Here is a 27,768-nt window from a genome sequence, read left to right as displayed (position 1 = left end):
TGTTTAATCTTTAGGAAAAGATATAAAAATGTCAAAAATAATAAACCATAGTATTTTGGTTACAAAAAATGTTCACTCTTGCTTGAAGCGGACAGACGCTAAGCGGTCGGATTTTTAAATAAACATTTTTAATGATAGGCCCGCGCCCGCTCTCTGCCAGGTGTGCGCAGACGGTGCTCTCGCGCACACATCCCCCACTCTCTTACACGTACCTTCCTACCTACTTCTTTTGTTCCTATTCATAGAATTTCCTGACATGACCTGTAACAATAATCAAATTATACTTCTTCGGAAGGGCATCATAAATATTTAGAATATGTATTCATATGTGATGCAAGTATTACTAACACACAAAAATCGATCATAAAAGAATGATCGCGATTAAATGACAGAATGGAATCACGTTCTTGTTCTGATAAAAGCTTAGATAAAATAATAAGAAGAAATAAAATATATTTATCTACAATCATAAAAATATTAAAATACATTTCAGATATAACGAGAACAAAACAAATAATACAGACACAAGAGAAATGATGTTATACAACGTCCTATCTATACGTATTATGAAGAGGTCAACAATAAGTTATCTTAAAGATGTTTTCCTTTATTTTTATTACAACATCATTATTTTGGAGCCCCTGGCGCCAATCGATGATTAATACAGAGAAATAAACAATGATTAGGTGATGTTGTCTTGAATACGGTAAATAAAAAAGGCCTTTTTTTAATACTCCATTTACTTAGATATTGCGGAAAAGAATAAGGTGGGAATTATTATCCAAGAAACAAGAACTTGGAAAACTGATAAAACTTTTACTACAAGATTTTACACACGTACGACCCGTATCATCACATATGTATGTATGTGGGTGTACAAAAATAGTTTCGATATATTAAAGCGATAATTGCAATTAATGATATACATATGTTACAATAGTAAAAGTTGTAAGTACTGTAATTATTTGTATTGTTCGGCATTACACAGCTCATAGGCGATTGGTTTCGCCTTCAGGCCAGATTGGTACATGATATTTCTATATCAATCAATCAACGCAATTATTGAATGCTCTTTCGAAATCAAACAATAATCGTATATTCATCTGGATGCAGTTTTAACAATTTACGATTTATTAGATCTTGTCCTAAAATGCAAAGTCATTGATAACTGCTCATGCAACTATTTTCATTGGATAGATTGAACGAGATAAATGAAAGAATATGTTTGTTATGCACAGCAATATTTATTTAAGAAAATTTTGGGATTCTTTTTATGTTGCATTATCAAGAAGAAAATATCTTGATAATAGTGGGTACTATAAACTTATCTCACAAATTACGAAGTAATCAAAATGGTAAGGTTAACATTTATCGTATAAAATACTGAATAAATAGACTTTAATCGGAACAATAAATCGAAAATAGTTTTTGATACTATTAACTTTATGTTATAATAGTAATATTGTTATGATCCGACGTTATTTTACCGCGATTATCATATTTCAACTATTATTTTATTTAAAATTACAATGTTATGGATTAAGTAACTGACAGTATGTAGGCGCTATGGTTGATGGTGATAACGTTATGTTTTAGGGCCTGTTCCATCAGTTGTGGATATAGTTTTCCCTGCACATAAGTTACGATTAGACTTTAACAGCAAGAGGTAGAATAGGCCACAAGGACCTGTTTCACCAGTTGTGATAATGCTATTTGACGGATGATGATATCCAACAGACAAAAGTTTTGATACATTATTCTTTTTTAACATCGAATTTCACTGTATTTATGAGATATTTCTATTCGCAAATATGAAGCTAAAAGCTATAAATAACGTTTAATTTAGGTGAAACAAGCCTATTCTACCTCCCGCTGTCCAGTCTATTTGTATCGTCATCCATCAAATAGCGTTATCCACGACTGGTGAAACAGGCCCTTTGTATGGTATATTAGAAAAATCACCGGTATAACATAACCATAAGTTTTTTTTTTCATTCACACTTTATCAATTTAACGATCTATCTTTGTAATGTCAAAATAACAGTAGAAATGGCTCATGTATGTATGAAAAATATGATGTTTATGTATTCCTCTTACGAAACCATATGAACGCGAATTTAATTCGCAGTAGTATATGTTTTTTTTTTTATATTATATATCATCGTTATTATAAATCTACTTTTTTGAAGCTTTATAACAAGGTTGATTTACACGTGCCTCATACAACAAATCATTGACATGGTGACTTGAGCGAGTCTATTTTTAAAACCTATTTATATTGAATTTATTTGATTTTTTTTTAAATTCCTATTCAATTCTTACTCAAGCTAATCTATAATTGACGAGCGTTTGATGTTTCAATCTCTAGACGACATGATCTCCCAGATTTTAGACAGCATGTGGTGAGACATAAATTGGTTTGTCTTCAGATGAAAAATAATCTAGTATAGGATAAATTTTTGGTAATAATTTTTAGATCATTTTGAATGAGTTTTAATCAGGATTGTAACACTACGTTTACTATTAATAGTGTGTAAAGTATTATTTATTATGAGATAAGACGTATCTGTTTAGTTTTATCTTGATCTGTTTTTACCTGATAAAGCATAGCTCCTGAACAATATAATTTGACCCTGCTCTGCTGATGCTTTTCAAAAAGCTGAAAAAACTACGCTTCTTCTTCCTTAGAATCTTAGAAACAGATATTACTTCCCTTTTGGTTTCTCATTAGGGAACATGTCAGTCTGGCAATATCAGTGTTGACTTTGTTCATTGGTCTTGCTCCGGATCGATCACATTTCACTCCGACCACAATAAAGCGTCTCCTTAACAACGAAACCCGTTAGATAAATATGCTCGTTGATTGTGTAACTGTGTAATCTTAGAACATGGATGGTATTCTAAGCTTCGTAAGCGTTTAAACAAAATTTAAACAAATTAGATAAAGAAAAATTGTAAAAATAACTAAGAATACATAATAAAGGTATATAAGTAGCTTTCCACGAGATAATGTAATATCTCAAAAAAAAAAACTAACTCCGATAAATCGTGAAGCTCATAAATTGTAAAAAGCAGATAATAAACCAGTAAAAGTCTTGTTTTATTACCTACCCTATTAAATAAAAGCTTAAAAATAAGGTAAAATAGAGTAGCTTAGAAAGCATATAGTTTGGGAACCCACCCTGAGTATGAAAGATGATGGATGCGAGAAAGAAATTAGTATGAGGCATGAAAGTACGAGAGGCATAATTGATAGAACTGGAATGAAAGAGTACAACGTAAATACAGGCTCCGACCATATCGGAGGTCTAGTAAAAAAAAAAAAAAAATTAAAAAAAAATCTTAGGTACTTTTTTTATTGGAAAACAATTTTAAACTATAGTAAAATAATGAATTATAAACAGGACATACACCCCACGTTTTTTACTCTGAATTGAATTTTACTATATTTTCATAACTTTGTACCTACTATGTTTTTAAAACTCTCCGCACATAGATAGTTGCAAGTAGAATAATTGTTACATTTAATATATCAAGCACCCCACGCTTTTTACTCTGAATTGAATTATTCTCTTAATTATTATAATTTTATTTTGAAGTAATTAATTATGATTGATTGTTCGACCTTCTACTACTGTAACATAAACTCTTTGTAATTAAAAATTATTTTCTACTTTTTAGCTATAAAAGCGTGGTTTTTTAGTTTTTTCAAACTATAATTTATTAACGTTTAAAATGGCATAATACATACTTTTAATCTTGTTTGAAAACTCGTATTATACTTTTTAATGACTAATAACATCTCATATAAAACGTCCATATAATCGTCTCATATAATCATCCTTTCATCGTTTGCAATTCGATTACATATCAATAAAACCTCGAACAAACTTAATCCTTTTGAAGTGAATAGTAATTAATCTGGAACGGCTTTAAAACAAATTGACAGCGTTAAATTAAAAAGTATCATTTTAGTATATATTTGTACATTGAGTGTAATTAAATAGACACTATTTAAATATTGTTCTTAACATAAGTCGCTTGTATTACTTTTTAATGAACTATTATGAAAAAAGTTTTATAGAATTGCGTATTACTACCAAAAGTAAATTATAGCTGTTGGGACTATGGAGATAAAACTCACATTGTAGTTGATTGAAAATACGATTAACATTGCGACAAGTTAGATGAGATTGTGTGAATATAGATAAGTAATTCGTTGTTTGTAGAAACAGCAATATAAATTTTATGCATTATTAGATTTTATTTTCCATACTTCTCTAAATATTATAATAGTATAAAAATTCCTACATTTTTAAATAATGTTATATTTGTGCTAGTTTATGAACTAGATAATGCTTCGCAAGAACTGTTTTCGGTTTTTCTTTTCTTTTTCAGAGTGTAAAATATGAGTATGATTCATAAGAAAACCATAGACACACAAGGAAACTTATAGTAAATAGATTAACAAGTTTCAAAGAAGGTATACTCAAAAATTTCGTTTAAACATCTTGAACTAAACAATTCTATTATATTCATTACAAAAACTATGTTATTTATATGTAACATAAATAATAAATTTTATAATAAACAATCCAAAGTACTAATTTATGGATAAACTAATGTTGATAGCGAAAGAGCAAAACCATAATCATAATATTATATAAACCTATGTTGTAACTCATTATATTACAATGTAAATATTTGAACTTTACCAAAGTTTACTTGAACATTTTTGTTGCATATAAATTTTAATGTAGTAATAATTCATAATTTGTATTTCTGTAAGTGCGCATTGCCACATTTTTATAGGTACATTATACTGTAAGCGTTTCTCAATAGTAGAAAATTTACATCTTTCACAATCGAACAACGGAATGATAGCTCGGGAGTAAGTCTTTAAAATGAGGACTATAAAACATCAATAACTCATTTATGGATATGATATTATTGATTTATCGTAACCTCAGGCAGCAGCGGAGTGGGCACGCACCACGATAAGGTGTCCAAAATAACTGCATCAAACTGTACAAGCATTCAAGATGAAGTTACGATTTAATCTCGTTGTATTTACGTAATACTTTTATTTAGTCTATCAAGTTTCAAAATAATAAACAAATTTAAATTGTTTAATATTCATATGTAAAACAATACTGTTTCTGTTTCATCTTTGTGAATAAATAAAAAAGTGCAAAAATACAACAGAATCCGTACCCTGCTTCGATAAAATTCATGATGTTCACTATTTTGCATACGCGTGTTAATTAATATGCATGCAAATGCATTATAATTAGTAATGAGAATCTGTTGTAAGGCCTTGTTTGCTATGGGTGACGGATAGTTGCCTGTGAAATCCATATAAATCGCATTTATGTTGAGTCCTACCTATAAATATTATTAAATTCTAAGAGAATTCGTGACTGAAATACTTAAACATTTTCAAAAATTTTAAAAATTGGGCACAAAATACTATATAAAAAAAAATTGGGTACCAAATAATTAAACTATTTACTTTCAAATGTTGGTTTTCCTAATTATTTGTCCTGTTATGAAAAAAAGAAATACCTTCTATAAATTCAAAACTCTAAAATAAAGTTTTATTATATTTTCTTATTTTTAAAAGATCAATTAAATAATTGACACAGGTTCGGTCGGAAAGATTCTTGCACAAATGTTACCATATAGAAACCTATTATATATGTAATTTATATAATACATATTATTCAAAATAGTAGAATATTCCAGGAAATTTTAATTTCAAATAATCTATAAATCTATATTTGAAAACGTACCTAACTGACCTCTAACATGGGGCAACGGTAGTAAATGTTAATTAGCTATTTTTTAATTATTAAATTCACTAAATATTTTTTAAATAAAACGTAACAATATAGTATAGCTTATAAGTACGACGCGTTGGCGCAACGGTCATGGCACTGGATTGTAGCTGTTGCGCTGGCGGTTGCGGGTTCGATCTCCGCACATGACAAACATTTGTATTGGCCATATGTATGCCGTATTTGTATGTATGCCGTGGTCCGGGTGTTTGTACAATCATTGTGGGTCTACCCACTGTGCCTCGGAGAGCACGGTAAGCCGTCGGTCCTGGTTGTTATCATGTACACCTGATAGCGAACGTTACTCATAGTGGGAAGAGGGAAGTGGGAATATATCCGCCAAGCCGCATTGGAGCAGCGTGGTGGATTAAGCTTTAATCTTTCTGCTACATGGGGGAAGACCTATTCCCAGCAGTGGGATATTACAAACTGTAGCGTATAGCTTATAAGTAAACAAATCCAAGTATAATTTAAAAAAATCTAATGTCTATATACCTATAGTAGGAAGAAATCTTCAAATTTATTCATATAATATGTTTCATCTTTTCAGCCGCTACGAAAAAAATCAACGAAGCTAGCGAGGGTAGCCAGAGAAGAAGCACGACCTAAGCAGACAGCGCAAAATAACACAAGTTAGTTACAAATATCATTGTGTGATAATCGTTTCTACACGAAACCAACGAAATCATTTGTGCTCTTTTGTCACAACTGCAAGCAATTAAATCAACATCAAAAATTAATTTATTTAAGTAGATTTCAAAATCACAAAACGCAGTAACATTGGCCCGAATTTGAACATGCTGTCATTGACACCACATCATAATAATCACGTGGATTATAAATAATGAACTATCACGGCAGGGACGTAGCTACCGCCGTATCTGCCTTATCAATGTTATGAGGCACCAGGGTTATACTGTCCTCGTAGCAAACTTTTCTATGCTCTAATTATTGTACAAGAAATGCTATTCAGAACTCAATTTAATGATTTAATAGGTATATTACCTCATTAAATTATTATTTTTCTGTGAAATACATGACCCTATTTTGAGTTATGCCGCAGCTAAAATAAGCCAAGACGGGTGCTGCAACCCAAGTTCCCATTCTTTTTAAAGATACATATCAAAGTACCTGCCAACTATGTCAGGAAAGGAAATGATTACTTGGTATTATTGTATTTATCAACGTACCTAGCTACGTGGCGGCACAAATGTTTCTTATTATAAATATTTTTTGTTGAAAATTGAATGAATACTAGTCACTTAAACTTAGATATTGTTATGTGTAATACTAATAAATTAATTTAAATTATAGAAAAATATGATAAAATTTAATATAAGATCTCTTACTAGTTTAATTTGGCTTCTAATTATACATTATTATTTTTCAGTTAAGTTCATCTATGGTGGGTGTGAAACCTCGTCTTGCGGAGAAGAAGCTGCTTGTGTTCAGTACAACACCACTGTACACTACTGCGTGTGCACATCTAACGCAGAACCGGCAAAAGAAGGTGTAAAATGCCCGCGAAGCACAGGTAAAAATCATTTATATTGTAAACAATAGCTTAAAATGATTTTATATTTTTAATCGACGGATATTTTTAGAAAGTGTTACGTTATAACAGCTTTTTAAAAGTACACAAAACTTTTTCACACTAATAAAATATATGTATACGTGTATATCATTGATTTGTAAAATTATAAATCAATGATATATATTTATCTTAATATTATGGTAAAATACGAAAATCGAAAGTCAAAATTAAGAGTCATTACCAGGATGTTTGATAGCCTGATAAGAATAATTATATTATTTTGTTCCATTTGTTTTGAATCTACTCAGACATAAAACATATGTTTCTAAATTCTAGTGCCCCTGACTCAACGTCAAGCGATCCACAACGTAATCCCGCCGCGGCCGTCAAACGCCACCGACCTTAGATATCCACCATCGCCACCTACCGCACAAGTAAGGCTATCTATCACCATTAAAACATCATCTTTTATCTCCTTATCTAACACTTTACAGAACCCTCATTATTCAAAACCAACGTAATCAAGATAAGTACACTCTAATGTGGTATCTTTTAAAGTTGTTACATTCATAACAACCAAATAAAAATTAACTGTAAACAATAACTTAAAGCAAAAAGTTACATATAATAACAGATCTAAATCTCTTAAGCCGTAAGCAAAGCTTAAGCCGTAAAAATACAAGTTTGAACGAAAAGATAAACTAAAATTGTCTTGTAAGTTAAATAATATTCAAATTAATATTCCACGTCTCAGTCACTAATTATAAATACTGACACTATTTAAAACCACACATTTAATTACTTTTATATAATTGTGTATTAGAATTGCTAAAAACAAATTGTTATCAACATTTTTAGTATCAAAAAAGTTTATTCTACCGTATTAGTATTTTCAAAATCGTCAGTCGATAAAATTAAAAAATAGGTAGGTATCTCTAATTGGGAAATATAAACACAATTTATAGTAAGATAATTTTAAGTTTTTTTTTTTTTTAATTTTACATTTTAAGACCACATTGTCACATTAAAATTAAGAAACATTTTAATTATGCAAATTTAATGTTAAAATTCTATACAAAAGATCGTAGGTTTCTTTAGAATAATGAATAGTGAGTGTGAAGCAGACGTATAAACATAATAATAGCTAAAACAAACGAGTGTGTTAGGCAAAAACGTTTTTTTATTTCGCTTAAACCATATCAATGATAGTATTGATTCGAAAAATACGAGGGTGCGAACGAGATGGTACATGAAATCAGTGTTTTTCCATCGTAACTGATAGATTAATATTCATGGCTAGTTACTCTTGATAACGACTTTTTTGACAACCTGAAAAATATGTTTATGAGTAAAATATTACAAATCATAGACTAACCATAGCATGCATATGATTTCAATGCGTAGTAACAGCTAAAAATATAATTAAACTTAAAAAACATTTGAATAGAGGCGAAAGAATTGTTCGTGAAATCATATTGAAACTAACAGTACTATATATCAATATATCTACAAATAATGTTTTTTTTTAATGTGAAACCTCTTTAGACGCATGAGGGTAAAGTTTTTACGGATGAAACGCAATAATAATAATATTACCGTCATGGAGATTGTCAACGTTTTTGTCGAACAACAGAGCCACCTAGCGTGTGCTATGGAAACTACAAAGGTTGTTACATTAATATCGACTATTACGTTGCAAACTAACTAGGTGGCGCTGGGACGGAAATTTAAAGCTTTAGATTTGTATAAATATAAACGAGACTTAAAAATTAGTTTGCCAAAGAGGTTTCACTTCTGACATGTGTACTTTGTACGCACGCACTTTTTATAAATTGCTATTATAACAATATGCTAGATCACACAATAAGAAAATAATTATTTACGAGAAAGTAAAATAAGTTTAATCCGGTAGCACGATATAGCGTTTTATAAAATGAAATTAATTAAATGATAATTTGTAGGTGCCAAATCCATTCATCAGTAGCGAAATTTTAGCAGAAGCTACAACAGGCAGTGACACAGCCATTGCAGGATCAGGATCATACTCGAGCGCCAGTGCGCCTGTTCTTGTGAGCATGGCAGCAGGCTGTGGTGTACTATTGCTCTTAGTTTCAATCCTTATTTTCTACCTCAGAAAACGTATATGTAATATAGAAAGAAAAGACAAACCGGTAAGAAATAAACATTTATAAATAACTATTTTTATAGATTAATAGTTTATTACGATTTCTTTGATTTTAATGTTTAATTTAAATACTTAAGATTATTTGGTTAATATCACTAGTAGATATCATAGACATATATATTAACGACGCGTTGGCGCAGCGGTAATAGCACTGGCTGTTGCGCTGGCAGTCACGGGTTCGATTCCAGCTCACGACAGACATTTGTATCGACCATATTTGTCTGGGCGTTGTGTTTGTGTATTGTGTGTGTTTCCGGATCCCCAACACAGGAGAAAATACTACTGGGGGATCCGTTGAGTATGAAGCGCTTATTTATTCTTATAATTCTTATTCTTATATAATAGTAGTTATATGATATAAATATATATTAGAGGTACTTTCATACAATGATTGTATGATAGAGCTTCGAGACTTTTCTCCTTGCTTCAGCGATGTTACTGTTTAGCATACAATATGTTTATAGCGTATACGACCAGGAGAACCACTACTTGCTGAACGATATATAACGAACCCGCAGTACGGTGTTTGCGGCGCAGGGAATGTTGCGGTGCCGATAACTGTGCCAGGATCACCCGCTCCACTGCCAGCGAATAAAACTAACGAGCCCCAAGTTACACTCTTGGAAAGAAATGCTCTAACATTCGTGGAAGAAGTAGGCGAAGGTTGTTTCGGAAAAGTTTATAAAGGTAATTTAAACTTATTCTTAAAATCAATGACAAAATAATTTTGGAATGGTTAATTTAATTTAAATAATTGTTAACAGGGATTCTCAGAAGTAGTAACGATGAACAACAAGTTGCTATTAAAGTTCTAAAAGATAATGCAGGACGCAATGCGGAAGAAGATTTTGTTAGAGAGGTTTCTATAATGTCAGCATTCCGTCACCCAAACATTTTAACTCTTATAGGCGTAGTATACAAAGGTATGGTATCTAAAATTTGCGATATTTACTTATATATATTTTTAGTAAAAAATATCTAGTAATAAATATTTGCCTTTGTTGTAGATGATACAAATGTAAGTCCGTGGATGGTTTTTGAATACATGGAATGGGGCGACTTGGCAGGTGTTTTACGTGGTTCTCGAGGAGGTAGACAACCAGGATTAGAACTCGATGAAGCAGCTTTACTACACGTAGCTCTCCAAGTAGCACGTGGAATGCAATATTTAGCATCCAGGCGATTTGTGCACAGGGACTTAGCTGCACGGAATTGTCTAGTCGGTACAAATTTAGCTGTCAAAATAGCAGATTTCGGAATGTCACGAGACGTTTACACGTGTGATTATTATAAAATGGGTCGTGAGCGACCTATGCCAGTGCGTTGGATGTCACCAGAAAGTATTGTATATGCTAGGTTTACACACGAGTCTGATGTTTGGTCCTACGGTGTAGTTCTTTGGGAAATTTATAGTCGTGGAAAACAGCCTTTTTATGGTTGTAATAACTATGACGCTTCAAAAAAGATTTTGCGAGGAATACTTCTAGTGCCACCAGATGATTGTCCTCGATTCGCTTGTGAATTAATGCGCGCATGTTGGGCCATAGATCCTAGGGATAGAATAATGTTTGATGAAATTTGTACGAAACTGGAAACCGCACAAGCTAACGGATCTGACTCTAGTCCACAAATGCGATTACCACGACCACCAGTAGGACCCTTAGAATCAGAGGGCTATCTAGTACCTAATCCACCCCCACCGACTGTTGATTACTTAAAGCCTCTGCCTGACAGCGATCGGGATACAGATTTTAGTGAAGACGATGATGTGGAAGAATACACTTGACATTTAAAACCGACACCAAGCTCACAATATGTTCCCCGCTTTTCACCAATGGCTGGTGCTAGGTGGACTGCCTTCACATTCCTAACGAAAATGAACAATGAACAGTTCGAATGCTAAAAAAAATATTCGTTTTACTGAAATGACCAAATTAAACTTAATAAAAAGGAATGTACTGTCTATATGATTTTAATGTAGAAAGAATACTCAACTATAACAATTATGATGTGTGATATTTTTCCTAAATATACCTACATATTAAACAATTAAATGTGTCGTGTGTGTAAATAACCTCTTAAAACAATTGATGACGACTACTGAGTGATCGTCATTTTGAATAGTGTGCCATAAAATGTTTATACCAAAAATATATATGTGATGATTGATGTATTAATTATCATTCTGTATTTTAATATATACTTATCTAATTTATATTTATACTTATAGGTACGTAATTATTAAATTTATGTTGTATACAATATATGTAATGAGTTATTAAAAATATTCATTAGTTTGGAATATGCATGATATTCATTACGATCGTAACTAAGTGTATTAAACGAATGTGGATAATGAAACTTTTGAAATATATAACAATAAATAAATAAATATTAATAATTTTAACAAAAACGTCGCACTTTGTGGATCATTGCTGATAATATTTGTCTGTTCTATCTATCAAATTGTGCAATGATTTATAAAATCGAACCGAAATAACTGAAACATATAGATATATTAATATACGTAAAATATAAGACTAAAAAACGTGACACACATTTATAACAACGTGTGATATCTAATAAGACTATCTTCCGTAATCATGTTAATAGACATAAATGACATATTCCCACATAGCAATGCTAATCATCATCATCATCATCATCATCATCATCACTTCAGCCTATCGCAGTCCACTGCTGGACATAGGCCTCCACAAGTTCTCGCCAAAAATGGCGTGAACTCATGTGTGTTGGCCATAGTCACCACGCTGGGCAGGCGGGTTGGTAACCGCAGGGCTGGCTTTGTCGCACCGAAGACGCTGCTGCTCGTCTTCAGACTGTGTATTTGAAAGCCAGCAGTTGAATGGTTATGCCGCCATCGGTTGGCTTATTAAGTTCTAAGGTGGTAACCATCGGTTGGCTTATTAAGTTCTAAGGTTACCACCTTAGAACTTAATAAGCCAACCGATGGATGAAACGTGGCACGTGGAAGGCGGAACTGTGTTATCCCTTAGTCGCCTCTTACGACACCCACGGGAAGAGATGGAGTGGCTATATTCTTTACTACCGTAACCACACAGCATCTTCAACAACTCAAACTTCTTATAGCATTCTGTAAAATAATAACGTAGATAATACTTAATTATTATTTTTTTCGTAATAAAATATAAGAAGTTTATGAGTTTTAAGATCAAACTTTAGTATAATCAATCATCTTGAAATGATAGACACTCTCAAAACCTTATTGTAATAAAACTTGTTATATCTAAAAGTTTGAAATAATCTCTGAATGTAAATACCTTAATTGTTCATATAATAGTGTACTAATTCATGTTTACCCTATCCATAAATTGAAGAAGTTGAATAGCCTAGCAAAATTACAAAGAGATCATGCCTAGAAATTTTATAAAATATTGAAATAAATGTGAAAAAAGAATTAATATGTTTGGTATGTAATCTTTATAAAATATATATAAAATACAAATTGCATGATCAAATATTTGTTTTATTTAAACGATATCGATCGCCTGCTACAAAGAGTAAGTATATAAATTCTAGTTGTCTAGTGAGTTTTAAATGTCAAAACATTTGACAAATACCCTAGAACGTAACTTGGTACGAAACTGTAAGAAACAATAAAAGACTTATTAATAACATAAAGTGTGTGAAGCCAGTTTGGCTGCAGGAGTCTTTCGCATTTTAGAGCTATGCCACGAATGTTTGACGGAATCTCCATTCCGGGCATGGAATGAAGTTTTCCTTCTTCAGAACCCTAATGATTTTGAGGCAGATTCATCCCTCGGTTACCTTTTACGACCCCCACGGAAAGAAAGGGGGTGGTGCTATTCTCAGCCGACACCACACGGCATTGTCTATGGAATATAACGACACGGTGTTTTAACCACAACCACTACCACACCACCTTCTTCTTCTTCTTCTTCTTCTTCTTCTTCTTCTTGTTCTTCTTCTTCTTCTTCTTCTTCTTCTTCTTCTTCTTCTTCTTCATCTTCTTCATCTTCTTCATCTTCTTCTTCATCTTCTTCATCTTCTTCTTCATCTTCTTCATCTTCTTCTTCTTCATCTTCTTCTTCTTCATCTTCTTCTTCTTCTTCTTCTTCTTCTTCTTCTTCTTCTTCTTCATCTTCTTCTTCTTCTTCTTCTTCATCTTCTTCTTCTTCTTCATCTTCTTCTTCTTCTTCATCATCTTCTTCTTCTTCTTCATCTTCTTCTTCATCTTCTTCTTCATCTTCTTCTTCATCTTCTTCTTCATCTTCTTCTTCATCTTCTTCTTCATCTTCTTCTTCATCTTCTTCTTCATCTTCTTCATCTTCTTCATCTTCTTCTTCATCTTCTTCATCTTCTTCATCTTCTTCTTCTTCTTCTTCTTCTTCTTCTTCATCTTCTTCTTCTTCTTCTTCATCTTCTTCTTCTTCTTCTTCTTCATCTTCTTCTTCATCTTCTTCTTCATCTTCTTCTTCATCTTCTTTTTCATCTTCTTCTTCATCTTCTTCTTCATCTTCTTCTTCATCTTCTTCTTCTTCTTCTTCTTCTTCAAGACTTTCGCATCGACTCTAGGTCTTCATTAACCGATGCCTTCGCATAATCCTATTGATTGACCCGTCATAACCTCCAATGAAAAACTTGGGGAGCGCTACAGTGAAAGCCCGATTGACTACCAGATCAAACACCGGAAATGGAGCTGGATATGCCACACTAGCCTGAGGGATTCTAACCATATACCGAGGCAAGCCCTAGACTGGAGGAAAGGAAGGAAAGCGCAAATTAATTATTGAAATTGCCTCTAGGTTAAGCTACTAGCAGGATATAACAAGTACACCGTGCCAAGCCAAAGCCAAGACTGCCTTAGCCGCAGTTGCTCCGGACGTTTTATACACGCCAGAATAACTCGAGTCATAGAATGAATAAGGGTAGGTGTGAGTGAGAGTAGGTGTGAGTGAGGGTAGGTGTGACTGAGGGTAGGTGAGTATCGAACGATGTGCTAAGTGCCGTGATCGGTCCATCTGTTGTTTATAAATCTCTTGCTAATTACCTACGACAGCACAGGTACCGACATATAGAAATATTTTTCTATTTATACTATTAGTATAATTTAGTATTACTATTTTTTAAATACTATGTGGCTACCACATCGAACTATTATTACGTAAGTAGTAATAGTAATTCAATGAGGCTACCACAAGACAACTTACCTGATACCTTTACCATTTAACCATACCGATACCTTTACCATTTAACCTTACCGATACCTTTACCTTAAAAATACCTTCACCGTTCATAACCATAACCATTACCGTTACCAAGATACATTGACGTTTTCGTGAAACAGAAACTAAATAGCTCTGAAAAGAACTGTTTTATTGTTCGTGAAACAAGATTGTTAGCTCTGAAAAGAACTGTTGGAAAATAGCACAGCACACCATGCAAGCGGATGCACCAGCAATCACATGCACAGATCTTCACAGAAGTCTTCAAGCTAACTTGCACGTATTCTTCATGTATATCTTCACGAAGCACAATCACGCCGCCGCCGAGTGAAGTACACGTCAGTGATCCGTTCGCCGCGCCGATCGCCGCCGAAAAGAGCGATCCGCGGGAACGCGTTCTATTTATAGCTATCACTCTGCGCTACCGTGCCTCCGACTCGCGACGAAGCGCACGAGTAATCGGCAGCGGCACGCGCGGAAAAAGAGAGCCACGCGCGAGAAAGAGACGCAAGACTTCGACAATAAACATCTGCGATTGGTCATAAAAACTAATCAACTATTGTTATACTTACTTTTTATTGTTCATTATTTTATATTTATATTACCATTTTTTATTCAAATATATTCGATCGACACCTTCTGAGAAGACTTTCATTCCGACACAACAATAGTCTCTAAAACTACATAAGTTTATGGTCCTGATTATCATAGATTATGAAAACTGGCAACATTAGGATTACAAGGGCGTTGCCGGCCTTACCACAGGAACACATAACAAACACTACTTGAGGTTAATTTATTTCTTTTCTGCATCTACAGATATACAAAATTCTCGAACACAAACTCATCAAACCAAACAGTACGAAGGCCGGTTACATTCAAAGCATTCGCACATTTACAAGAATTAGTAATAATAATGTCAGTAAAAAGCACCGACTCCATATACATTACAGATACAACAACCGGTCGGTTACAGAAAGAATATAAGTTATGTACTTTAGCGGTCCCGGTTGAAGATATAAAGAGGCAGTGAAAGGGTGAAAGGGCTCTGCCCACTGAAATCAATCATTGGTTCAATAATTCTGTTTTGTAAATAAATTTTTGTTTGGTATTTGTGTTTTATTTTTTTATAGAGTACATTGTCATAAAAGATGAGGGTGTATAGAGAAAGTGAGTGATATGAAGAGTAGATAATGAATGAACTGAGAAAGTGGATACAAGGAATACCATTTCGCGAGTTTTTGAGTAATTAACCCTATAACCGGAGACACCGTAATGGTACGAGTACATTCAATTCTTGTAAATAATTTTATGGTTTTTACCAAAACAGAAAAAATGAAATGTTGATTTTCAAGGATGAAATATCAGATAATTATCGATTCAGTATAACATATCAATTTAAAAAACCGATTTATTTGGTCCGAAGAATCGATTCTTCGTTAATCGATTTCAGATCGCCATGCCTAATCTGTGGCCTGCCCGTGCTAGTAATGTCAAATCGTTATTCGATCCTGTACAGATTTCGGCGATGTTTCGGCGTTTATTGTTGTGATCGTCATAAATTTGTGTAAAATGTGAAAACTGTGTTTTACGTCAATAAATATAAAAAGGATCCCTTTACAAATTTGTTGGGAGATGCTCTACCATTGGTAGATCATAATGCCTCCTGTAATTTCTAGGAACAAGAAGAGTGGTGCTGAATATGAGGTAAATATTTCTACTATAAACACATTATTATCTTCATATACCCCGCTATGTATTTTCTAATAAGAGTTATTTGTAAGTATTCGTTAAAATTAACCATATTTAATAATTGCGATATTTATAATTTCGTTTATAGTTCAAATTTATAACTGTAGCATGTTTTTACTATTTTAAATCAAATGATTGAATAATAAACTACTAGGACCATTTGTTATTGTTTTAAAAATGTAGTTATTTAAAATGTCTATTTTTTTTGCAATATATTGTTAAAGACGTAATCGGAAAGTGCTAATAAAATAACTAAATAATAATAATTTAATCAAAAATATAGATACATTCACTTTGTTACATATTATTTTACTTTTTTGAATACTAAATTATATCTTACAAATTTTATTCAACGATAGTGTAATTGAAAATTTGCCATATTCATTTCATTTATATAATATTTATATAAATGCATAAACAATAATATATAAACACTTCTCTAAGCGTTGAGTGTGAAGCGTTTATATATACTTGTTGTAAATGCAAAACTAGTGTGTGTCTTCTTGTACTTATTTGTAAACCAATAGATTAGTTGGACTTAAACCTTATCAGAGCAAAATTCTAGTTATCCTTGTTAATACAATTTTTTTGTTATATGTATATGAATAAACAAAAATATAATATTAAATTTATTAAATGTAATTTGTCATTTCAGAATATAATAACAAATAAATCCAATGTCCTTGATTTTGAAAAATATATACAAGAAAATAAAACTTTGTTATTAAATGATCCATTGCGAGACATTTTACTATATCCATCGGATGATGTTTCTGTAAGTATTGTATAAGTTATACTTATTTGTATGTAGTTTTGCTAGTAAGGACTCATAGACGGGGTAACTGCCCGGCCCTGCTGTAAAATAAATTTAATTCCAAAATTTCTACACTTGAATAAGGATACAGATAGTTATCTAATGACATTGAAGCTTTAAATACATTATTAATATCTTATAATTTTGGGTGCATAAACATATGTCATATTTATAGAGTGTAGTTCTTCCCCGTCGTTGGAGAACTGTAACGACAGCGGTGCCCGATGTGAGGACGGCCGCTACTTGCCCCCTACTCACACGACAGGCATTGCTAAGCTATGCCTCTAGTTGGAATCTCGTACATTACAAGTACAGCAACTACTCGGGCTCTTATCTTAATTTGCCTAGGTAACATATTTTCCTTATTGATATTTCAACAAAATAACAAGAAATCACTTTGTTTTTAAACAAACTTAATGGTATTATTTGTTTCATGTTAATATTTTGGTTTTATTATTCTTTTTGTCATTTTAATGTCCCATTATGAATTCTCCTTATTTTATTTTATGAAATGTATGTTTTAGAATATAGTTATAATTCTTATATTTTAGATTTACTGTTATGTCTTTACATATTAAATTGCAACGTATAAAATTACGTCACGAAGTATTTCAAAAGTTTACTAGGAATGGTTGCGTTATGTTGATGCATCTCATACACATTTAAGAATCTCATTAGCAAAATAATTATCATACATTTCACGGCCATAGTTTTTTATTGATTTTGAAGGCTATTCAACATTATCACGTATCTGACTCATTTCCTCTACATTTCGTAATAGTGGTCATTGTTTTTTACATAAAACAATAATAACTGTTTCAATTTCAAGTAGATAAATTATTTGTACATTGCATAATATAAATATGAAACACAAGTTTGTAACACACTGTTGTTGCAGTGTTTCTTTTAATATTTTTTTTTAATTAGTCTCATTTAATAGAAATAAATATTATAAATTTACTAATGTCAAAGCAGAATGAAATAATTTTTAAATACTTTTTATAATGCTAAACTTGCAAAAGTGTTTTGAGACTGAAGATTAGCATATTATTTGCATTAGCATTTAATGAAAACATTTTTAAAACTGCAAACTCTTGTAACCTTATCACAGTTCACTTCCTTCGTGTTTGTACTTTATCACATTTTGATAAAATTGTGTAGAAGCAGGAATATTGATAAATCTCAGGTTTTAGTTGCAAATTCTAAAATTAACTCATTTTGATTTACAAGTTTGTGCATTATTACATATTTGCATTATTAGTTGAAATAAATAAACCCACATTTTGTAATATTCACACAGACCAATAGACAATAAACTCGTTGAAGAAGTTTACGATATAGATACCGAAGCAGAAAATGATAATGAAGCTCAAACGAAGGTTGATATGGGAACAAAAGAGGGCTACTTGCTCAAAGGCCCAGAGATTGGTTCAGATAGGATATTTAGCAATCTTGCATCGAAGTCGTTTAAAAAGCGATTCTGTTCAATGGTTAGAGAAGCTGATGGTACCTACATCCTCGAAGTTTACAAGGACGAGAAAAAAACTGATACTAAACTCACGATTGTTATGGACTTCTGTTCGGATGTTGTTAAGGTACTTATTTCTGTGTTTCTAGTTATTTTCTGTGCAGAAAACAAAAAAAAAACCTCTCGAAAGTCCGTAGCAAAGTTAACGACAAATCGCTCGAAAGCAAAACAAATAGAAAGTTTCACATTCATTATATTTGTGTGTTAAGGTTTTATATGTTTAAATAGTTTTTGCTTTCACATAGTACCTACTGCCAAATAAACGGGTTTTTTTTTCAATCAATGAACGATTAGTAAAATGTACTTAAGTATAGTATTAATATAGGCAAACGACTGTTACCCGTCATTCACATAAATGTGCAGGCTTGATCTTATTTCTCAGTATTTAGAGCGTAAATGAACTCGCTAGTACCTGCCTGTTTTTCTCTACTTACGGTTTTATAGGGCATGTTTCTTTTCAACGGACGTCAAGATTTTATTAGTACCCATAAAAATAGCGTTAAGGAGTCTAAGGACGCGGTTTTAAAAGCCGCTTTTTTATTATTTAAATCGCTTTGTAACGCTGATACAGCTATATGGTTTTCTTAACAGAATGTAAAGTTTTGTGATTGTGAGTTTATAAAGACATTAATTCTTTCAATAAAGATTAAATATTGCTACTTATAATGTATAATTAAAATGAATACAAAATATATATACACATTAAAAAATTCAGACACTAAGTACTTAAAATGATTATCGTTTTTAGAATCCCAAGCGTGGAAAATTCTGTTTCGAATTACGTATGTCGGGCAACAAAGGGTATACGTTCGCAAGTGAAAACGAGGAGGATATGAATGATTGGATTAACGCATTTCAAGCAGCTCTTAAAAAGAATCAGGACCAAGACGGTCAACAAACTGACGAAGTTATGGATAAAGGTTTATTTCTTTTATTAAATACCTTATGCTATTATATGTAAATATATAATTATCTTAGAATAAAATGTAATAAAATCATAGCGAAACGAATTGTGTAAATAGAAATATTTTTTAAAAACAATAATGCATAGTTATTATATTTATATGCATATAATTATCATTACATTCTACTCTCTCCAAAACAAACGTATTAAAAATAGGCTGTTGTAGTTTAGTTAATAAAAATGAATGATGTCAAATTAAATTAACATTTAATTGAAGCTTAAGTAAAGCAACAATTTAAAATTATGAGTATTCTATAAATATTTTCGTTGACGGGCTAACAATGCCTGCATTGTCTTATTGATATGATTATGAGATACATATATACGCCTAGGCTGTTTTATTTACGAATACTAAATTAAATTCAAAACAATCGCATAAAGATGATGAAGCTCAGAGCACATTAAACTTTGTTTTTGTTTTTGGTGAATTTTGGACGAAATCCCTATTGTTCTTAAATTATCAAAACTGTTAATAAGTTATCAATAACTACTTTATAAAAGTAGACCATCTTACATTATTATAGACGAAAAAAAAAAAAACAATTATAAAAAAAATAATAATATTTGGCTTATAGGTACAAAAGGCACAAAATTCCGAAGCTTTTATAACGCATGTCCGTGATTTTGAAAAGGTTAATTAATATACAGCAATTTAGCTAACGGATTTTATGTTCTTTTTAAGCGAGATAAGATTTTTTGTTATTTCCATATAATATTAATATAGAACCTTGAACTTTTAACATTCAATACATAGCAACACAGTTAAGAGGTTGACTTTGAACAATCTCTTTTTTCTTTTTAGTCAATTTTTAGACGTAACTAGACTATATATACCTTCATTGTTTATATTTGTATTTTAATAAATAAATATACATAGTGGATTAAATACTATTACAAAAAGTGGCCCATTAACGATTGCTAATAAAAAGACCGTCTTTGCAACTAACTGTAGGTATTTCAGTTTTGTAATTTTAAGAATGCTGTAATTTTTTTTAATATATAATAATTATATTATATTTAATAAAAGGTAGTTTATTTTAGACTATATAAAAATCTGGCATTAAACATTATCGGTCTTACTTATAAAAATCTCGCTAAGCAATACTTAGCCACCGCTTAGTTAAACCGCTCTTAAGCTACAAATCCATGTTTAACTTTTGTTTACTTATAAACGTTGATTAGCTGTTACTTAGTTAAGAAACAAACAAAGAATGATAATTTTTTTTTCTAACAAACACACGCAAGTAAGTAGATCAAACGTCACAATATAACAGCTGATCTAAGTGAAATCCGCCATCTTGCCGCTTAGCAGGAGTTAAACTATGCCTCGGCAGTGTTTAAATTTGACGGCTATTTAAACACTACTTAACGACTTCTTAACGCTAAATAGTGTTTATAAGTGAGGTTTTTGCTAATCCGTTGCTAAGCAATTGATTAAAAATTAAGAAACGTTTATAAGTAAGACCGTATATGTATAAATGTCGTTTATGAACCGATTTTGATAATTTTTTTTGTTGGAAAGGAGATATCCCAGGTGTGGTACCATGATAAGGAAACCAAGACCTGATGATGGGATCCCAGAGAAATCGAGGTAAAACCTCGAAAATCCGCATTACTTTTTACTGGGTGTACCGATTTTGATAATTTTTAATTTACTCGAAAGCCGATGTTTATTATGTAATCACATTTAAATTTCATCGAGATATGATTACAACTTTTGGAGTAACCTTTGATAATGCGTATTTACTTGACTAATTTTTCGTCTACCTACGTTGTATTACTTGGTGATATAATTGAAGTTGGTTTTTTTTTTCGTTTGCCTGCAAACACAATTATGTAACCACCGACATAAGAATAGGGCTGTTATGAGTTTAATGCCAAAGTGTCTGTCTGTCTGCATGTGAAACTAAGTTTCCTTGCGGTGTTTTTTAGCTACGGTTGGTAAAAATCAATTCACCAGTTCGAAAAGTATCATCATCTATTTTCCAAAATTGTGTAAAGAATTTTCGGCATATAATGAAATTAACTTTTTATTTTTGTATGATTTGTATCTATTTATAGATGTAGATATATCCCTGACCGCGGAGCCGCCTCCTCCGACGTACGGAACCCTTAAAGGTCTCGAACACAGCATGAATCCTCTTCTAATGAGGTACTCTCGTGAAACAGACCTCTCGATAGCCGCAGCACGCAATGACTGTCGTTCTAACATATTCTTTTTGCCTTATAAGAGGGTACCTTCGCCGGAACCTCAGTTGGAACCTTTCAAGTAAGTATTTTACGAATTATTTACTGTTTAAAACAGTGCTTTTCATATATATATTCTAATTCGCGGGATTATAAGCTGTTGTAATTACGAATGAAAAATCGTATTTCCATCTTTTACTGTCATTTTTTACATAGGAATGCTGACCACCACAGTGGCAGATCACTTTGTTAAACTTAACAGGCAAAATGACCAACAAAATAAATTGGATTGGATGCCCAAATGGCCAACAAAATAAGTTTCATTGGATACCCAATTTATTTTGTTGGCCAGGATTGTTTAGAGTTTGACTGTTTTGTTAATGTCTCAATTTTATTTTGCTGTTCACATTTTTTTTACATTATATTTTCTTCCGAATTACTCTGTGAAAGTAACGATCTTAATAATAATTATATAAACGTCTTATCGTACTCAATATATATTTTGCAATCATGAAAAATACCTTTACATGAGGTAAAGGTATTTTTCATAATCGAAATTAAATATTTCTTTCAGAGAGCATTTTGGCCAAAGAATTTTGCTCAAATGTGAAAGCTTAAAATTTAGATTACAAGCGCCGATAGATGGCGATAAAGAACTGCTCTGCCAAGTAGAGCCCTATTTTACACATCTCGCAATTTACGATGCCCGAAGTGGCAAGAAACTCACGGAAAATTTTCACTTTGATGTAAATCACGCCGCAGTGAAGGATCTAGTCAAAGAAAACGAGTGCACAAAAGCATTAGTAGAAAATTTTAGTTACGATGTTAAATTAGACGTTAAACAGATCCCAGAAGAGTGGTTCCGATCGAAGAGACAGGTTTGTTAAAGTTTATCTTTTAATAATTAGCTACTGGGTCTGACTTCTTCCAAATCTAACAATATCCACTAGGTACGTAGGGTAGATACTAGTTAGCATTTCCGGCAATGACCATTTCTTGTGCATTCTTTGAGACCTCTTGTACCTCTGAAAGTACTGGTCTAATAATTAAATTTAAAAGATAAATATTATTTACAGCTAATGATTGAAATTATTCTGTTTTTTTATTCATAATTGAAGTATAATTTGTTATGTATTTTCATAAAGGAAAAAATTAGAAAAAAAAATTTTTTTGTATGTGTTTTGCCATTTTCGTTTAGTATCTTTTTTTTTCAGGTTTTATTATCGATAAACAATCCTCATCCAGACCTTTTTATAGTAGTTAAAATTGATAAAATTCTACAAGGGCACGTTAACCAAGTTATCGAGCCTTATGTGAAGGCCACAAAGGACCCTCGCTTAGGTCTTAAAGTCCACAAAACCATACAAGCTTATGCCAACCGTGTTGGAAACTATCGAATGCCTTTTGCTTGGACTGCTAAACCATTGTTTAAGTAAGTTATTGTGTATATATATATATATATATATTTTTTTTTTTTTTTTTTAAATTCAAAAGCTTTGTTCTAGACAGTAATGGATTTAATCATATTTATTTTACAGGTTATACAGCAATGATTTAGATACCACTCCTGAATTTCCAGCCATATATCGCCAAGAACCTAATAAAATGTCCGATGAGGACATATTAAAAATTTTGTCAGACTACCGAAAAGCTGAAAAGTTGGCTAAACTGACAGTCATACCTGGATGGCTGAGCATCAATATACAGCAGAGCGTCGAACAAATACCGAGTATGCATATGCAATAATTTCCAGTATTTTGTTAAATAATAGGGATTCTTTAGCTAACAATGGAATCCTTATAATGTACGACTTGACTTAGTAATCTGTTCTTAATAATTGCATTAAGACTGTAATGCATTAAAACATATTATACTTACAAGCCTAAAGAGTTAGTTACACGTAACCTTTATTATTCTTTAGCAGTAGGCGACTCACGCGGTTGCATCCTACTTTATGTTTATCTTACGCTTCAGCCTGTAATATCCCACTACTGGGCATAGGCCTCTTTCCCCATGTAGGGGAAGGATCAGAGCTTAATCCACCACGCTGCTCCAATGCGGGTTGGCAGATTAATTCCCTACTATGAGTAACGATCGCTATCAGGCGTAGATGATAACAACCGGGACCGACGGTTTAATGTGCTCTTCGAGGCACAGTGGGGAGACCCACAAGGACTGCACAAACACCCAGACCACGGTAAACACCTGTATGGCCAATACAAATGATTGTCATGTGCGGGGATTGAACCCGCAACCGCCAGCGCAACAGGCACAATCCATGGCTGTGACCGTTGTGCCAACGCGGCGTGTTTATCTTAAAACCTTAATAATACAATACAATCTTAAAACAAACAGTTAACCACATAATAGTGTTTCATATGTATGTCTGTATATTTTTAAAAACCTCGAATACTCTTGTACACTCTCTTTCATACTAAAGAACGCCTCATTATCGATTCTCAATAAACTACTAATACTATGTAAACAAATAATTGTGTTTGCAAATGATAAAAAAACCGACTTTAATTACATCGAAAAGTAATACAACATAGACGAAAATATGGTCAAGTAAATACGCCTTATCAAAGATGACTCAAAACTAAAAAAGTAGTAATCTCGATCAAAATCACTAATTTTTGAGTTAATGAAAAATGAGACTACAAGACAAATAACAACTTTCGATTAAAACAAGAATCATCAAAATCGGTATACCCAGTAAAATATTATGCGGTATAATAAATAAAAGTATGTGGACGAAAAAGTAGTCAAGTAAATACGCATTTTTATATTTAACTTGAAAAGTTCTTGTTTAATCTCAATTAAATTTAAATGAGACCATATGACACGCGCCACCTTGCGACTAAAAAACTTTCCTGAGTGGTCAAAAGTTCTGGGGTATGTACTCTACTTCTGAGGAATATCATACATAAAAAAATACAATCGAATTGAGAGTATCCTCCTTTTTTGGAAGTCGTTTAGAAAATTAAATTAGTCGTAAAAACATTAATTCATATCATTTTGAGCATTTCACCTTCTGCCCACAGATTGTATGACGAGCTCGTATGCAGCATTAAAACCATTCCCGCTGCCTCCACACTCACCTCTCACACTAGAGCTGGCAACGCTGAACGTAGAGTCCGAGCAACCATATGCCGCCTACATCCATCACTTATACGTACGACCGCTGACGTTGAACTTCGAATCTCAGAAGGTATTCGTGAGAGCGAGGAACATCGCCTGCACCATTGAACTTAAGGAAAATGACATGGGTGACGTCAAGCCTTTGCAGGTACTTACTAATATCAGTTATTTCAAATATATTTATATGGAAATCCTTTGATAACTTGTGCTTTGAACGGTGCTGGGAAACAAAGATGGCGCTGTGTACGAATGTTGGTCAAGACTCCCAAAATGTGGGAGTTTGAGAGCATATATTAAAATTGAGAAATTATCGAATTGTTGACGAATATTGATAATAGATAGATAAAAAAAGGATATAAAAGAAGGATATAACTGTCGGAAATAATGAAATTTGTGTCCTATAAATTAACCTTATTTAAAATATGGAATCAGTAGTTATTGAAATGAGCTTGATTCTTGATATGCTTTTGTAATGTACTACACCTATCGAGTCTTTCACTGTTGAAATAATGTATTATTAATTTATGGATTCTAAAAGACAATAACTTGACTTAAAAACATTCCAATTTTTTTATTTATTTATTGATCTCTTAACCCTTTTCGACTAAAATCTTTTGTATTTTGCCAGGTTATATACGGACGTATAGGTATGACGTCACAGTACCGTTGCTCGGTACTACATCACAATGCAAACCCGAGTTGGTGCGATGAAGCCAAAATAAGATTACCGGCTACCATCACTCCCACTCATCACTTGCTGTTTACCTTTCACCACATATCTTGCGACCTCGCCAAGAAAAATGACACGAATGTCGAAACTTGCATAGGGTAAGATGGACCAAAATATAAAAATATATATTTTTTTTGAATATTTGCAAAACTAATTAAATAAAAAATTTAATATAAGCGAGAAGCATTCAATTAAACTACATATACCTAGGTACTATTTCAAAGCTACATTTAAAAAACAGTCAGATAGAAGCAGTAGCTTAGGTATAAGATAGCTTTATAACTAAACTGAAAATTGAGATGAACATGTAACAATTAAAATATACTAATTATATATATATTTTACTCATTCAAATTCTGTAATTATTTTTTGTGTTCAGACAATATTTGTTTTATCATAGGTATGCTTGGGTGCCTTTGCTGAAGAATGACAAATTCATCGATGAACTAATCAGTTTACCCATTGCTACTCATTTACCATCTGGGTACTTAGCAATTCAACCACTCGGTCTCGGTAAAGGGGTGAGTTACTACAATATATCGTATTTATTTATATTGTAATAAAAAATTAAAACATATACTTTTTGCAAACTGTTACAAAACATACTTTTATATACAGAACACAGGCCCAGAAGTAGTGTGGGTGGAGGGAGAAAAGCCGCTATTCCGATGTCAATTAGTACTAGACTCAACGGTGGCGACAAGGGATGTACACTTGCACAACTTATTCTCTCAAATTGAGCGTTTGATAAAGATGAGTTCTCCCCCCACGTCCCCCACCCCGCCACCCTGGCATGACGTCTGCAACGCGCTCAAAACTGCGCATGCGATCGATTTGACCTCTTTGATCGCCTTTATGCCGACGATTTTAAACCAACTTTTTGATCTCATGGTAAGAAATACACTGTACTGTTTAGTACTAAACTATTATTTAATCTTTTATACTTTAATAATTTTAATTAGTCCTTAGAGTATACATATATAAAATGGAGTGTGAAGCGTTTGCATTTATGGACAAATACCATAGACAAAGATTTGATTTATTGTTACAAAATCAGAATAGAAACATTATTTAAGGATTTAGTTGATATTGACGCGACGGTTGAAGAATGTTAGCCTTAGAATATAAATTGTTCAAAAATTTTCATAAAATTGAGTTTGAGCAAATATGTAGACAAAATGTACATATATAAATATATTTAATTATAATACACTATAATATAAAACGAAAAACTACGTGGTTGGTTTCTGCTAGGTACAACATAACTTACATTTTTTATTTAATGAAACACTTTTTTTCGGATTTTATCGCGGTTTATTATTAACTTTTGATTCCCGATGATATGATGATGATGATGGGAATCAAAAGTTAATAATAAACCGCGATAAAATCCGAAAAAAAGTGTTTCATTAAATGAGTAAAATTCGCGTAAACATTAGAAAACAATATATTACATTTTTTATTTTTCCCTCCACAGACAATTGAAAAAGGATACTCACTTGATATGGGCTTCCAAGTAGTTAAATTAATTGTACATTTTGTGCATTTGGTACATGATTATGGAAGGAAAGACCTACTGGACAGCTATGTAAAGGTAGTTTTAATATAGATAATAATAATAAAATAGATATATTTTAATTTCTTGTTTAATTGTTGTCAAATTAAAATACACTCAGTATTTTGTGTAAATTTTTTATGGTGTTTAAAAGTACATATTTTAAAGATACAATATGGATCAAACCAACGATTTTTAAGTTTTCATTAAAAATTATGATATAACACCTCATGAACTTGCCTATGTGTACTTACAATTAAAAATTGATATATTAGAGTAATATTCTTTAGTTATCAAGTAGTTAGTATTTATC

At 32.1% G+C, this 27,768-nt stretch overlaps 2 protein-coding genes across 2 annotated transcripts in view; both read left to right on the top strand.

The window, feature by feature from the left end:
• Positions 1 to 3,188: 3,188 nt before the first annotated feature.
• On the top strand, positions 3,189 to 11,739 carry LOC123669740 (NT-3 growth factor receptor-like). Its single transcript, XM_045603330.1, has 8 exons — positions 3,189 to 3,278; positions 6,388 to 6,469; positions 7,228 to 7,371; positions 7,708 to 7,805; positions 9,333 to 9,542; positions 10,021 to 10,243; positions 10,321 to 10,479; positions 10,564 to 11,739. Exons 1-8 carry the CDS (start codon positions 3,189 to 3,191, stop codon positions 11,340 to 11,342), a joined length of 1,785 nt encoding a protein of 594 aa, XP_045459286.1. The 3' UTR covers positions 11,343 to 11,739.
• Positions 11,740 to 16,276: 4,537 nt separating this feature from the next.
• The window catches only part of LOC123669349 (dedicator of cytokinesis protein 9), a 65,408-nt gene continuing 53,916 nt past the window's right edge, over positions 16,277 to 27,768 (top strand). The window contains exons 1-14 of the mRNA XM_045602955.1: positions 16,277 to 16,491; positions 17,192 to 17,311; positions 17,526 to 17,698; positions 18,651 to 18,945; positions 19,627 to 19,798; positions 21,904 to 22,111; positions 22,604 to 22,907; positions 23,244 to 23,461; positions 23,568 to 23,758; positions 25,074 to 25,318; positions 25,799 to 25,998; positions 26,301 to 26,421; positions 26,519 to 26,791; positions 27,378 to 27,494. Of these exons, the coding sequence (XP_045458911.1) occupies positions 16,444 to 16,491; positions 17,192 to 17,311; positions 17,526 to 17,698; positions 18,651 to 18,945; positions 19,627 to 19,798; positions 21,904 to 22,111; positions 22,604 to 22,907; positions 23,244 to 23,461; positions 23,568 to 23,758; positions 25,074 to 25,318; positions 25,799 to 25,998; positions 26,301 to 26,421; positions 26,519 to 26,791; positions 27,378 to 27,494 (2,685 nt within the window). The 5' untranslated portion in view covers positions 16,277 to 16,443. The remainder of the gene's footprint in view (positions 16,492 to 17,191; positions 17,312 to 17,525; positions 17,699 to 18,650; positions 18,946 to 19,626; positions 19,799 to 21,903; positions 22,112 to 22,603; positions 22,908 to 23,243; positions 23,462 to 23,567; positions 23,759 to 25,073; positions 25,319 to 25,798; positions 25,999 to 26,300; positions 26,422 to 26,518; positions 26,792 to 27,377; positions 27,495 to 27,768) is intronic.

The sequence above is a fragment of the Melitaea cinxia genome, chromosome 3 (genome assembly GCF_905220565.1).
Source record: "Melitaea cinxia chromosome 3, ilMelCinx1.1, whole genome shotgun sequence".
Lineage (NCBI taxonomy): Eukaryota > Metazoa > Arthropoda > Insecta > Lepidoptera > Nymphalidae > Melitaea > Melitaea cinxia.
Note: the sequence above shows the minus strand (reverse complement) of the source record. Positions and strands in the feature narration are given on the sequence as shown.

What these genes read in the sequence shown, in the direction of transcription:
- LOC123669740 (XM_045603330.1), top strand. Translation starts at nt 3,189, where the DNA reads ATGAAAGATGATGGATGCGAGAAAGAAATTAGTATGAGGCATGAAAGT. An exon ending in CTGGAATGAAAGAGTACAAC is followed by an intron (nt 3,279 to 6,387) that starts GTAAATACAGGC and finishes TCATCTTTTCAG; the next exon opens with CCGCTACGAAAAAAATCAAC. An exon ending in TTTCGGAAAAGTTTATAAAG is followed by an intron (nt 10,244 to 10,320) that starts GTAATTTAAACT and finishes AATTGTTAACAG; the next exon opens with GGATTCTCAGAAGTAGTAAC.